The 13,803-nt window shown below is 36.9% G+C and overlaps 4 protein-coding genes and 1 non-coding gene across 5 annotated transcripts; 3 read left to right on the top strand and 2 right to left on the bottom strand.

The window, feature by feature from the left end:
- Positions 1-4,558: 4,558 nt before the first annotated feature.
- LOC106371912 lies at positions 4,559-7,599 on the top strand. The gene is made up of 2 exons (XM_013812021.3): positions 4,559-4,714; positions 4,917-7,599. Exon 2 carries the CDS (start codon positions 4,924-4,926, stop codon positions 7,450-7,452), a length of 2,529 nt encoding a protein of 842 aa, XP_013667475.2. The 5' UTR covers positions 4,559-4,714; positions 4,917-4,923; the 3' UTR covers positions 7,453-7,599.
- A 131-nt stretch (positions 7,600-7,730) lies between these two features.
- TRNAP-UGG lies at positions 7,731-7,802 on the top strand. The gene has a single exon. It is a non-coding gene; the product is annotated as a tRNA-Pro (tRNA).
- A 673-nt stretch (positions 7,803-8,475) lies between these two features.
- Positions 8,476-8,914, bottom strand: LOC106385322 (50S ribosomal protein L33-like). Its single transcript, XM_013825251.3, has one exon. The coding sequence runs from the start codon at positions 8,900-8,902 to the stop codon at positions 8,726-8,728; it is 177 nt and encodes a 58-aa protein (XP_013680705.1). The 5' UTR covers positions 8,903-8,914; the 3' UTR covers positions 8,476-8,725.
- A 368-nt stretch (positions 8,915-9,282) lies between these two features.
- LOC106387812 (NADH dehydrogenase [ubiquinone] 1 alpha subcomplex subunit 8-B) lies at positions 9,283-10,487 on the top strand. The gene is made up of 3 exons (XM_013827737.3): positions 9,283-9,411; positions 9,529-9,737; positions 10,229-10,487. Exons 2-3 carry the CDS (start codon positions 9,550-9,552, stop codon positions 10,359-10,361), a joined length of 321 nt encoding a protein of 106 aa, XP_013683191.1. The 5' UTR covers positions 9,283-9,411; positions 9,529-9,549; the 3' UTR covers positions 10,362-10,487.
- Positions 10,488-11,079: 592 nt separating this feature from the next.
- LOC106383813 lies at positions 11,080-11,916 on the bottom strand. Its single transcript, XM_022692899.1, has one exon. It carries the CDS (start codon positions 11,914-11,916, stop codon positions 11,080-11,082), a length of 837 nt encoding a protein of 278 aa, XP_022548620.1.
- Between the last annotated feature and the right edge of the window lie 1,887 nt (positions 11,917-13,803).

Raw genomic sequence — 13,803 nt, 5'->3', positions numbered from 1 at the left:
AGTTTATAATTTTAAACAATTATAATTTATATGTTGGTAATTGTTATTTTGTATATTTATCTACCTGCTTTATTTATTGAAAATGAATATTCAGAAAATTTAGTATTGTAATAAATATATGTTGATTTACGTTAATATGACCCGTGTCATTTATAATATTTTTTTTAATTTTTGGGAGAGTTATTATAAAATACTAATACTTATTATATAAACTAACACATTACTTAAATAAAACAAATATTTTTTAAAGTAATCCCACTTTGAGATGAAAAGACACCTTGTTTAGATGAAAAGTTGCAACTTTGACATTATTTTTTTCACCATTTTATTATTAGTAGATTAGTGAAAATTTGATTTGAAAAATGCATGGGAGAGACTATTTATAGATTTTTTAAAGCTTATTTGAATAGTCACAACCCTTCAATATGAGTAGTCACATTCTTCTAATACTCACAACTTCTCACTTTTTAAAAGATACTAGTGAATAGTCACAACTTTTAGACTATTTTTAGAAGGACACAACCTTACAACATATAACTTTTAGAAAAGACACAACCCTCTACACATATTTTTTAAAAGACACAACCTTTCAACATAATTGAAATTCACAACCTTAGGAATTAATTAGAAAAGACACAACCTTACAACATAGAACTTTTAGAAAAGACACAACCCTTTACACTACTTTTTCAAAATACACAACCTTTCAACATAAGTGGATTCACAACCTTAAAAATTAATTGGAAAAGACACAACCTTCCAACATAGAACTTTTAGAAAAGACACAACCCTTTACACTTCTTTTTCAAAAGACACAACCTTTCAACATAAGTGGACTCACAACCTTTAGAATTAATTGGAAAAGACACAACCTTCCAACATAGAACTTTTAGAAAAGACACAACCCTTTACACTTCTTTTTCAAAAGACACAACCTTTTAACATAAGTGGACTCACAACCTTTGGAATTAATTGGGATTGCTTGTATACAATTGTGTCTTCATCCTTTTTAAGTTTTTTCATATATTTTTTCACATGATAGTTATCTTCAACCACTTTTTGAACAAAATGCAATTTTTTTTTGCATGATATATAATTTCTTTTCCTATTTAAAACATAATATTAAAATTATTAGTTTATAATTTTAAACAATTATAATTTATATGTTGGTAATTGTTATTTTGTATATTTATCTACCTGCTTTATTTATTGAAAATGAATATTCAGAAAATTTAATATTGTAATAAATATATGTTGATTTACGTTAATATGACCCGTGTCATTTATAATATTTTTTTTAATTTTTGGGAGAGTTATTATAAAATACCAATACTTATTATATAAACTAACACATTACTTAAATAAAACCAATATTTTTTAAAGTAATCCCACTTTGAGATGAAAAGACACCTTGTTTAGATGAAAAGTTGCAACTTTGACATTATTTTTTTCACCATTTTATTATTAGTAGATTAGTGAAAATTTGATTTGAAAAATGCATGGGAGAGACTATTTATAGATTTTTTAAAGCTTATTTGAATAGTCACAACCCTTCAATATGAGTAGTCACATTCTTCTAATACTCACAACTTCTCACTTTTTAAAAGATACTAGTGAATAGTCACAACTTTTAGACTATTTTTAGAAGGACACAACCTTACAACATATAATTTTTAGAAAAGACACAACCCTCTACACATATTTTTCAAAAGACACAACCTTTCAACATAATTGAAATTCACAACCTTAGGAATTAATTAGAAAAGACACAACCTTACAACATAGAACTTTTAGAAAAGACACAACCCTTTACACTACTTTTTCAAAAGACACAACCTTTCAACATAAGTGGATTCACAACCTTAAAAAATTAATTGGAAAAGACACAACCTTCCAACATAGAACTTTTAGAAAAGACACAACCCTTTACACTTCTTTTTCAAAAGACACAACCTTTCAACATAAGTGGACTCACAACCTTTAGAATTAATTGGAAAAGACACAACCTTTTAACATAGAACTTTTAGAAATGACACAACCCTTTACACTTATTTTTCAAAAGACACAACCTTTCAACATAAGTGGACTCACAACCTTTGGAATTAATTGGGATTGCTATTATTAGTAGATTTGGTTTTGTTTATAATATGTTTTTAAAGCATACCAAAAAAGTAAAACATTTTTGACAAAAAAGAAAAGTTTAAACTCACTTTATATTTTAAAACCAAAGGTTGAAACTGATTTTTTATGAAAATTCATATGTAATAAACGATAGAAGTAAAAAAAAAAACTAAAAGCCCGAAAGCCCTATAACGCCGGACTCAAAATATTTCCGGGCCAGAACAAACCAGGATCAAATACTTACGGATTTAGCGGGTTTTAACCGGACTAGGCCGGGCCAGCATGAATTGACACCCTAATGTTATGACTCCAGTATATGTATATGACCCACATGAGACTTGGTTTTCTATTTGCATGCAGATGCTCTAAAGCTGCAGTTTGAAAAATATAATCTAACAAATTGATGTCAAATTCAACACTATAGTCTCATTAATCGAGTTTCCAACTGTTTGGGTCAGTTTTTTTGGTGATCCATCTCTAGTTCATGTCAACATGTTTTACTGGTTTTTTTTTTCTGAAAGAGAACAACCACATAGAATAGTCAATGCTAATGTATTGGTCTAAGGTTCAAAATTCTATTTTTTCAAATGAAAAAATTTTAAATTACTTTAGGAGGAGTTATAGGCCTATATATTTTAAATGATTTAGAAATTCATATAGTTTTAAAAATTCAAAGAAAATATACAAATTTTCAATCTAATATATGAATCATTTAGTTATTTGAGAAACATTATAACCTTTTAACTATGTCACATGTTTTCATTAGAATGATTCCTAAAATTATTAGAAAAGTAAGTTGGTCAATCTGAACATATACTACGCTTTCCATCAAACAAATAATATAATTAATTATTAATGTATATAATTTTTTTTATTTTTCCATAAATAAAAATTACAAAATTATCTAATATGATTAAAATATATTGACAATTAATAATTCTGAAACAACAAATAACAGGGTATGACTAAACTTCTCTTGCACTAAATGTGCTTTACAGTCCAATCCTCCAAAGTATCATATAGAAATTGTACAATGTCATAACTACAATAATCCAAATCCTAACCTCGATATTATGACTCGAGCTGAAAGAAACAGTTGAGCTGGAGGCAGAGGCGGACCTATGTGTACAGTAGTGGTGTCACTTGCACCAGGTTAAATTATAGAAGTTAGATTTTAACTTTAAGAAAATAGATACTTTGGTTAAAGTATTGTTGGCTGACACCTCTTAACTTGAGTTCAAACCCATACAAAACATATTTTTTAAGTGATTTTTAATTCTAATAATATTATGACACATGTTAAAATGCATGTTGGGTCCGCCACTAGCTGGAGGATTAGCTGAGTCAACTTGTTTAGTATAAATAATGAAAGTTGTAATCATTTACGGTTAGCTTGTGTTTTGGATGAGTCATTAGACTTGAGAAGATTACGGTTGGGTTAAGCCAACGTATATCTGTTATCTGTTATACAAGTGTAACTGCCACTTTCATATCAAATAAAAGATATTGTTCATTGAGATAGATTTGAGCTAGAGAGTTTGAGAATCCATATCCAATCTCTATCAATTGGTGCATTGTTAGCTGATCAAAGCATGGCGATGAATGTATATGATCCATATGATATCGTCATGAGACTTTATTTTTTATTTGCATGTGGATGCTCTAAAGCTGCAGTTTAAAAAAAAACATAATCTAACAAGACCTACTTACCTTAGTTTTTAGATCTAATTTTATGTCAAATTCAACACTTAAGTCTCATTAATCGAGTTTCCAATTGTTTGGTCCAGTTTATGTGGTGATTCATTTCTGGTTTATTTCAATATAAGTGTTTGTGTTTTTGGGAAGGAGAACATAACTAAATTGAAACCACATAGAATGGTCAATGTTGACTTATTGATCTAAAGTTCATTTTCATTAAACTATGTTAATTACACTTTTAACTTGACCATATTTTTAATTCTAATTTAAATTATATTTTACGCTTTGAAAATTTAAATTAGTATACCAATAAAAAATATTTAATTGATTTTTATATAATATGTTTTAATTTAATAAATTATTCACTTGAAAGTTAAAATTTTCTTATTTTGATGTGATTTCAGTTTATCAAAAAATATTCCAAAAGTATATTTTGGATTGGACTATTAATTTTCTTGTTTTATTTATTTTTTTTTATTTATGAAAATTAGTCTATATTGTTCAAAACTCTAAACCTAATATTCATGTTGAGACAAAGACTTTTATATCCAACTTTTATATCCAAAAAAAGGGTTTGTATGAATACAAAAGAGTCTCCCCATAAAGAAGAAAATAGGACAAAATTACCCAATTCTGCACAAACTAGTGGCAAATTAGCTAAACTTAAAGGACCTATATGCAAATAAACAAGAGTTCGAAATTCAATTGACCTCAAAGTTGTAGAAAATTACAGAGAAAACCAGAGAAGGCATATAAACCGTGGGAGAGGTGTTTCCCCCACAATCGAAGAGGACGACAGGTTTCAGTCAAACGAGTCTGTTTCCCATTGACGTAACCATTTGACTGCTCCCTTTCCCTTTCTCTCTCTCTCTCCCGTTCGTCTCTCCTTCCTCCGGTGAGTTTTCCGACACTCTAATTCTCACTCTGTAGCTCGTGTCTTGTCCCGAAATCGTTTCTTCCGTCGATTTGTGTTTTTTTTTTTTTGCGTTGTTTGGTTCGCATGTCTGAATGTCTGAGTTAGATTTTGTCGAAAGCTGTTATCTTTGTTGTTTCCAGCTTTTGATCTACTCTCTGAACTCGAATTGTGTCTGTTGTAGTGTCACTATGAGCAACAAAGACGAGGCTTTTAGAGCCAAAGCGCTAGCAGAAGACTGGATGAGTAAATCAGACTTCCCCACTGCTCGTAGAGTCGCTGTCAAGGCCCAGAAGATGGACGAGACGCTTGAGAACATCGCTCACATGATAATGGTCTGCGATGTTCACTGCGCGGCGCAGGAGAAGTCCGGTGACGAGACTGACTGGTACAAGATTCTTCAGGTTGAGTATAATGCAGACGACAACGCCATCAAGAAACAGTACAGGAAGTTCGCGCTTCATCTCCATCCTGACAAGAACAAGCTCCCCGGAGCTGAAGCTGCTTTCAAGATGATTGGGGAAGCTCAGAGGGTTCTTTTGGATAAAGACAAGAGGAGGCTTCATGACATGAAACGCAAATCTTTCAAGAGGCATGCACCAGGAGTACCTTCTTATCAACCGCAGCCACAACAACACGCTCCCCCGCCTAGGCCTTTTTACACTGCGCCTGTCTTTAATGCGGCGAGGACCAACCAGGCTCAAGCTCAACCTCAAGCTCAGGCTCCTCAACCGACTGGTTTCAGTGAAAGCAGGACCTTTTGGGCCTGTTGCGCCTTTTGTCACATAAAGCATGAGTGTGTGAAGGAGTTTCTACACAAGCAAGTGATTTGTCCGAGCTGTGGTAAGCTGTCCGTTGCTTTTCAAACCGCTTTCCAGGCTCCACCGGCTCAGCCGACGTTCTCCTTCTACCAACAGAGCAAAGCTCCAGCTCAAGAGGCAGCAGCGCATAAGCAGCATCCTGAGAGCTCTGTCAGAGTCTCCCCAAGGAAAGAGGCTACTAAAGCAAGAAGCTCTGGAAGTTCTGCTGAGCACATCAATGGGAATGGAAAGAGGAAGAAGATAGTTGAATCTGATGACAGCGAGGGTAGCTTTGAGTGTGAAGAAGTTGCAGCGACTGGTGGACAGCGTTCTAGAAAGTCGGTCCGTAGCAAGCAGAAGGTTTCATATGAAGAGACCTTGCCCAATGGTAGAAACAGGAAGGAGAAGGCTAAAGATGACCAAGTGGGAAGCTCAAGGGGATCTCGTGCATCAGACTTAGAGATTCTCCAGTGTGCTGATCCTGACTTCACAAACTTTGACAAGTTAAGAGAAGAGAGCTCTTTCAAAGCTGGCCAGATATGGGCGATGTATGATGACAAGGATAAAATGCCTCGTTACTATGCCAACATCAGGAAAGTCATAAGGAAACCTAACTTCACGCTCAAGATAACGTGGCTAGAGCACAAACCGGATGATGAGAGAGCAAAAGGGTGGGCTCGCAGAAAGTTACCTGTATCCGTTGGTAAGTACCAGCTCGTCGGAGATGACAACGCAAGCGAAACTCCATCCTTCTCTCACCTGATCAGTCCCACAGTAAGAGGCAGCAAAGACGTTGTCTGTGTGTATCCAATGATGGGAGAAACGTGGGCTCTGTTCAAGAACTGGGACATCAACTGGCCCTCTGCTAGTGGCCGGGGTCATGAGTATAAGTACGAGTTCGTTGAGGTCTTGTCGGCATACGCTGAAGGGTTGCCTATAACGGTTGCGTTTCTGCGTAAAGTAAAAGGCTTTGCAAGCGTCTTTCATCGAGTTTCTGCGGCTGCGTTTCAGATACCTCCTCATGAGTTGCTTAGATTCTCTCACAGCATCCCTTCTACTAAACTGACGGGGAGAGAAAGGAGCGGCGTTCCCGTTGGCTCTTATGAACTCGATACAGCTGCGTTACCACAAATGATAGAGGAAGGTGGAGAAGAAGCTGTTCCTGTGGTGAGATCAAACCAAGCTCGCCTTCATCGCTCTCCTCCGGCTTCATCAGAGCCAGACTGTGTCGTCATTCCTAACTTCGAGTTCCATGACTTCACCGCGGAAAGATCAGAGGGGAAGTTCACAGCAGGTCAGATATGGTCGTTGAACTGTAAAGAGGAAGGCTTGCCTAAGTACTACGCCAAGATTCAGAAGGTGGAGTGGAGGCCAGTGTTTAAGCTTCAGATCAACAAGCTAGAGCTGGAGTCACTCCCTGAGAATGTCACACAGTGGAGGGACAAGAGAATGCCAGTTACTTGTGGGAGATTCACCTTGAAAGAAGGTCAGCAGAGAGAGACACTCACTAAGGTGAATGGCTTTTCGCATCAGATAAAGGCACAACAAGAGAGTAGTAACAAAACCAAGTACACGATCCTCCCCAAGACTGGTGATATTTGGGCAATGTACAAGAACTGGAGCGATGCAATCAAAGTGACGAGCTTGAAGAAGTGTGGTTACGAGGTTGTTGAAGTTCTTGACGACGATGAGAGCCACATCGAGGTTATGATGTTGGAGCGGGTGGAGGGGTTTACTTCGGTGTTCAAGGAGAAAGTGGAAGGAGGCGTGGATGTGAGGAAGACGATCCCGAGGTGTGAGCTGTTGAGGTTTTCGCACTATGTACCTGCGTTCAGGCTGACTGGTGAAAGAGGTGGAGCGGTAAGAGGCTATGTGGAGCTGGATTGTACTGCGTTGTCTCGTAACTTGCTCAGATCTTAGAGTATGTTAGTCGTTTGGTGGTAGTAGTAGTGGTAATGGACTTTGCGTTTTGTGCAAGAGTGTCTTAGCTTTTAATGTTTTAGATTCAGACGGATCTGTCTTTTGACTCTAGCTTTAGTCGATCTGGTGAAATATCCTTTTAGCTTATTTGTTCTTCTTGCTGTCTTTATTTTCATAACATATCATTACCTTGACGTTGTCTTAATTTGTTTCTCAATCTGTTAAGGTTAGTTGGTTTGTAAATACAACTAAGTGACAATGCTACCATCACACAACAAGGGCGTTTGGTCTAGTGGTATGATTCTCGCTTTGGGTGCGAGAGGTCCCGAGTTCGATTCTCGGAACGCCCCTTTTTTACACATTTTGATACAACCTTGACATTTTGATCAGAAGTTCAGAACATTAAATTGCAAAAAAAGTTGTAAGCCTAGAGACTCCATTGAAAACAGTATGATATCATTCACTTGACGTATCATCTTAATACATTTAAATTGTAATTCCACAAAAACTTTGGTCTCTTCATACAAAACGTACAAAGAGTCCATATACATATACAAGTTTTACCCTTTCATGTACAAGCTTTTAAGGGAAACAGAAAGAACTAAAAGAGGAAGATACTCTGTTTTAAATCTGTTGATTAAGCAACTTAACTGGTTATACACTTTCTGGAGAATTTAACAACACTGAAGAAGATTTTTCTACGTTTGAATTGGCTTTGCCGGAGAAGACATTGAAACGATTCTTTAACATCAAGATGTTGATGTATGAAGAGACCAAAGTCTTGAGCTTCTTATACACCCAAAGTAATGATTAAAAATGATTGGTTTTTTCTTTATGTTCTTTTAATGCATAAAAATATTTTTGAATTAGAAAAATTTCATATGATAAAATCTGCATGAATTGAAATTGGAAGATAATTTCTCGTTGTATTTTTAATGATAAATATTTAATTTAAATAAAATATATTATTATGGAAATTTTGTAAACATAAAATAGTTGGGTTAATTGTTAATTTTTTATAAATTGAAGGTACTAATAATAATTATTAACTAAATGAAAACATAATCTTTTTGTTTGGAGTAAAAAATAGAGTAATACATTGGAGTAAAATCCAATTACACCATTTTAGAGTAAAATTTGGAGTAATACATTGGAGATGCTCTTAGACCTGAGATCCACTTTCTCTGATCCTCAAACTGAAACTTACAAACAAAAGTCTAAACTCTAAACCCCAACTTGAACCACCACTAGAAAAGAAATAAAAGAAATGGGGTCACTTCATCTTCTGCTCGGTGAAGAGGACATGGCGGTTGACGCGAGGGTCGTACTTGCGGAACTCAAGCTTCTCAAGAAGGCCCTTGCTGCTCTTCCTCTTCACATAGAAGAACCCTGTTCCAGCAGCTGAGACTAGACGGATGAACATGAACGTCTTCTTCCTCTTGTCCCCCATTTTCTTCTCTCACTTCAATCAAATATACACCAAACCAAAGAGAAAAATCACAAATCTCAATTCAGTATTTGCATCATCACGCCACCTAAAAACCTAAAGATCAAAGCGTAATCACGAACAACCTTTCCTAATTTATATAATACATTCTGATAAACTCTAGCTCATTCAATGCATCGATGAGATGTGCTAATCGCAAAATGAAACATTAAGCAATTACAGCAGAAACTTACAAATGGCAGACGGCGACGAGACGGCGGTGATACGACGGCTGAGACGAATCAGGAGAGCTGAGAATAAAAGCTTTATAAAGAGAGAGAGAGAGAGAGACGACACACACTCGGCTATTTTTTTTAATCCGGCCCATTTAAAAATGTTAAATCGATCTAAAGGCCCAATAGGGCCCATTGTTTTCTCAGCTACTCTCTCACCTGGTTCTGTTCTCTCTCTCTCTCTCTCTCTCTCTCTCTCGTTTGTAACTCAGAAAGATCCAAACCGATCCGTTTGAGAAGGTATGAAGATGATCTCCGTCTGCTCATTCGTTTCGTTTAATTTTTGATTTTGCTTACTGCTCTCTCTTTCGGGGATTGCGATTAGATTGGGATTGATTTTGTTAATCTCCATTTTAGGGATTTGGAAATATCTGAGCTATGTCGAGTGCGGTGGACGCGACGGGGAACCCGATCCCTACATCCGCGGTGTTGACTGCGTCGGCGAAGCATATAGGCTTAAGATGTATGCCTGAGAACGTTGCCTTCCTCAAGTGCAAGAAGAACGATCCAAACCCCGAGAAATGTCTCGACAAGGGTCGTGACGTCACTCGCTGCGTCCTTGGCTTGTACGTTTCTTCAAAACCTCTTCGGTTGATTGCGTTTATAGTTGAGCGATGACATGATATGATTAAAGAGTTAGTTTTGATGCTTAGAAGTTTGTCTACTCTTATAACAATGATACAATGCCTATTATTATATCAATCATGCTGTGTTTCGTTACATCAATCTGCGTCAGCTAGACCGTAGATTAATGATAGTGCTGTTCGTTTGGTTGACGCAGCTATCTGCGGCTGCGTCGGCGTCAATTTTTTTAATAAACTCTTGTTCTTTTCATTGATGCCGGTACTGCGTCTAAACGCTGCGTTCTCGCGTCGATCGCCGAAAAAATCTGCGATTAAAACTGCATCGGCGTCTACGAAACGAACAACAACTATTTTTATTGACTCTGACGCCGAAAACTGCGGCAACCAAACGAACATGACTGATGTTGATTCCACATTGCGACGTTATGTGGCATTTTCCTGGGTAAAGAGTTAGTTTTTTTTTGTTGCTGCAGGCTGAAGGATCTTCACCAGAAGTGCCAAAAGGAGATGGATGACTATGTTGGGTGTATGTATTACTACACCAACGAGTTTGATCTGTGCAGGAAAGAGCAAGAAGCCTTCGAGAAAGTGTGCCCCCTGAAATGAATGATTAAATCTGTGATCTCTTAATAAAGCAATAAGCTTTACTCTCTTCTCTTTGTTGTTTTCATCAGCAATTTTACTCTTAAAACACTTTTGTTATTAAAGACAACCAAATGACTTCAGTTTTCATTGTTTGATGGTTCTTTAATGAGCACAGGATGGATATTTTGGATGAACAATCTGTTTTATGAGCTTAATCTGTTACCATACTCGGGCAGTTGACACTAGTCTTTATAAGTTTCATCATTCAGTGTAATCGAACAATTTGATTGGGATCTGTTTGTGGAAGCACTTCTCTTAGTCTTATACTCTTATATAATTAAGACAAAATAAGCACAGAGATACACATCCATAGCAAAACTTGAGAATCTTTTCTCCCACTCCACTTGAATCGGAAGATCAGCTACTGCAAGGAAACACCAAACCACACTTTACTAGATATATAAATCTTGAACCAGAGGCAATAACAATGCTGATTGACCGAGAACGTGACCTTGGCAGACTTCGAGACCTTTGCCCGAGTCAAAAAGGAAATAAACTTGCTAGTGACGCTTCTTAAGCTTCATTGCCTTGGCTGCATCTCTTTTTTTTTTTTTTTTTTTTTTTTTTGAAAGAATTTTAAATTTATTCATATAAAAAAAAACTTCTTTACAGAGAGGGAACTGCTATACTTTTTGTAACCTATGATAAGAATCTCAAACTTCTATGAAAATCCTATACCTTATAATCTTCCAAACCAAATCTCCATCGCTTTCTCGTATCTCCCTCCATTTCTCTTTCTAAGAGAGGTGATTCTATTTCGCACCAACTTATCTATCCTTGCGATCAGACATGAAGCTGGCTGTGATGATTCCCCAACCCTTCTAACATTCCTCTCATGCCATAGAGCGTAAACTACTGCTTGAAAACTGTATCTCAAGAGAAAAGTAGGAATTCTCTCCTGCAGTCCATTAACCACGACTTGAGTCACTTGAACCCAACTGTAGCCGTTTCCATTACCAGCCAAATTACCGATAATCCCCTTCCACACTTCTTTAGAGTATGAGCATTCAAACAACATATGGTCTCTGGTTTCAGTCTCCACCTTACAAAGCCAACATGTAGTGATGGCTTGAGGATTCCATCTTAATACCCTGTCCCCTGTTGCTAGTCTATTGTGCATCGCAAGCCACGTTATGAAAGCAAATTTTGGGGTAATCTCTGCAATCCAAATACCTCTGCTCCAACCAACCTTCGGTGAAGAGGATCGAGTGATGTTCCAGGTATGTGAAGTACTGAACCCCATTTTAAAATTTCCATTCTCCTGCTTCCACAAACAGACATCCTCTAGTGTATTCAGACCTTGGTTTCTCAGCTTCAATACTTCCTGTTCTATCTGACGAAATACCGGGAGCCGATGAAGTCTCATCTTGTATAGCTGAATAGCTCTCTCCACCGTAGAGTTTATAGGAATACCCAGTGCAATACAACCACCATCACCTGTTAGCTCTATCAACCTTCCCAAAGGGGACCAATTGTCCCACCAGAAATAAGAGTTTGATCCACTGTTAATCTCCATTCGAGCTAACTGATAAGCCAAAGGCCTTAGCTTCAACAGTTTCCTCCACACCCAGGAACCCAACAAGCTGCTCTCCTTGACACTCCAAAATGAACCCTTGCCTTGGCTGCATCTCCACCATAACGGTACTTAACAATTAACCCTCTCGGCTCTCTAGACCACAAAATCATCATCAAAACCGCAGTTAAAAGGTGGGTTTTCTGCTCAAATCACATTGACTTGCGCAACACCAGAAGTTCCCAATAAAAAAAAAACTATCTCTGTCTGGCTGTGTTCTACATAAGACAAAGCTATGAACCTGAGCAATTCAATTCTCAGTATCCGTCACTCGGAGCTAATCTGAGTACAAGATACAAAGTTTCACGCATACCTAGTATAATAATAATTCCAAGGCAGGTACATGTTCTTGAGTGAACCAAACCGCTCAAAACAAAACCAGCGACAGCCAATATGTTATGCCAAAAAGAACCGTAATTGTAAAACAGTTCTGAGATCATTGAAAAAAATCCACACATGAGAGAGAGAGGGAGACCCTAACTCTAAACAGCAGCAGTTCGAGTAATATTTTGGAGGGAGAGATGAAAAAATAGACGACCATTCCATATACGAGAGTTTTCAAAAGAACACTTGCCGGAAGCCGATTAGGCTTTGTATGGGCCGATATCCTCTGTGGGATTAAAGATGTACGATCATAAGCCCAAATTAACCTTACTAATTTAAGAAAGAGTATGTGAATGCAGCGACTCAAATAAACCCATCATAAAGAGTTAAGTACATGGTACATGTGTAGAATTAGAATACATCATAGAAAATAACCTTTACAACAACAAATAGATAGATTATCATGGATCACTTGTATATTATTCAAAGACGTAACAATCCTCGTTATTGTTTTTTGACATCTGCTGGATATGTAATAGTGTCATTAGGAAAAATCGTATTAAGCAAGTAAGCAACTGCACCATTTCTCATTTGTGTTGAATGGTCAGAACACATGATGCCCGTTCTCTGTGTATTGCATTGCGATCAAAGAGTACATGAGCTCAATCTTCATTAGTGAGAGAATATACACATTCCTAACGTAATGAGCATACCATCGACATTCCTAATCTATCAAACTGTGCATTAAGCTCATTACTTCGTTTTCATACTAGAAAAAGAAAGAAAAAAAATCGCATAGGAAATAGGATGGGATATGGTTGAGGTTGAATCTAATCCGCATACAGTTTCAACTTTATGTATTCAGTTGTTCATAATGTCGTCATTTGTTCATGGGCCCAGGCAGGCCCATTTGAGAACTAAGTATCCTATAATCCCTTACTTTAACCATCCGAGAAGTGAGTCTATTATTGCTACATACAGAACGAGACGCGTGTCTATATTCTGATGGTGATCGACTTGGAAGCAGTAGACTAAGCTCTACCGTTATTATTGGAGAAGAACAAAAAAAGAAGAGAGAGAGAGGACACTTTTGGTAGCTCGCGTCCCGAGTAACACTGATCTGACGTCGATCTCCGATAAAGATTGATCAACCTTTGGTGGTTTCCATCAAACACGCGTAGCTTGCACGCGATGCTTTGCTTGCTTATGAAGAGCGTGCTTGTCACGCCCAGACACACGGCTGGCTCGCACACTCCTTCACTTTCACCTCAATCAAAGTTTTAACCGGCGCACCGAATATATTTGTCCCTTGAGTTTCTCTGTTGTTGCATTTTTAGTATTCATAACATTGTATTTTTCTTACAGAATACTTTCTTTTTTACATAATACAGTATATAATAACTTTGTCATATACTCATAATATTCTATCACTCTTTTTATTTCCAGATAGAAAAATATTTTGTATTACAGAACTTATATATTCTATCACTTACGTCTGTGAATGAT

This window comes from Brassica napus, chromosome A10 (assembly GCF_020379485.1).
Source record: "Brassica napus cultivar Da-Ae chromosome A10, Da-Ae, whole genome shotgun sequence".
Lineage (NCBI taxonomy): Eukaryota > Viridiplantae > Streptophyta > Magnoliopsida > Brassicales > Brassicaceae > Brassica > Brassica napus.
This window is presented reverse-complemented; position numbering and strand designations above follow the sequence as displayed.

Coding starts and splice junctions, on each gene's coding strand:
- LOC106371912 (XM_013812021.3), top strand. CDS start 4,924: ATGAGCAACAAAGACGAGGCTTTTAGAGCCAAAGCGCTAGCAGAAGAC.
- LOC106385322 (XM_013825251.3), bottom strand. CDS start 8,902: ATGGGGGACAAGAGGAAGAAGACGTTCATGTTCATCCGTCTAGTCTCA.
- LOC106387812 (XM_013827737.3), top strand. CDS start 9,550: ATGTCGAGTGCGGTGGACGCGACGGGGAACCCGATCCCTACATCCGCG. Junction 9,738..10,228: donor ACTCGCTGCGTCCTTGGCTT/GTACGTTTCTTC, acceptor TTGTTGCTGCAG/GCTGAAGGATCTTCACCAGA.
- LOC106383813 (XM_022692899.1), bottom strand. CDS start 11,916: ATGGAGATTAACAGTGGATCAAACTCTTATTTCTGGTGGGACAATTGG.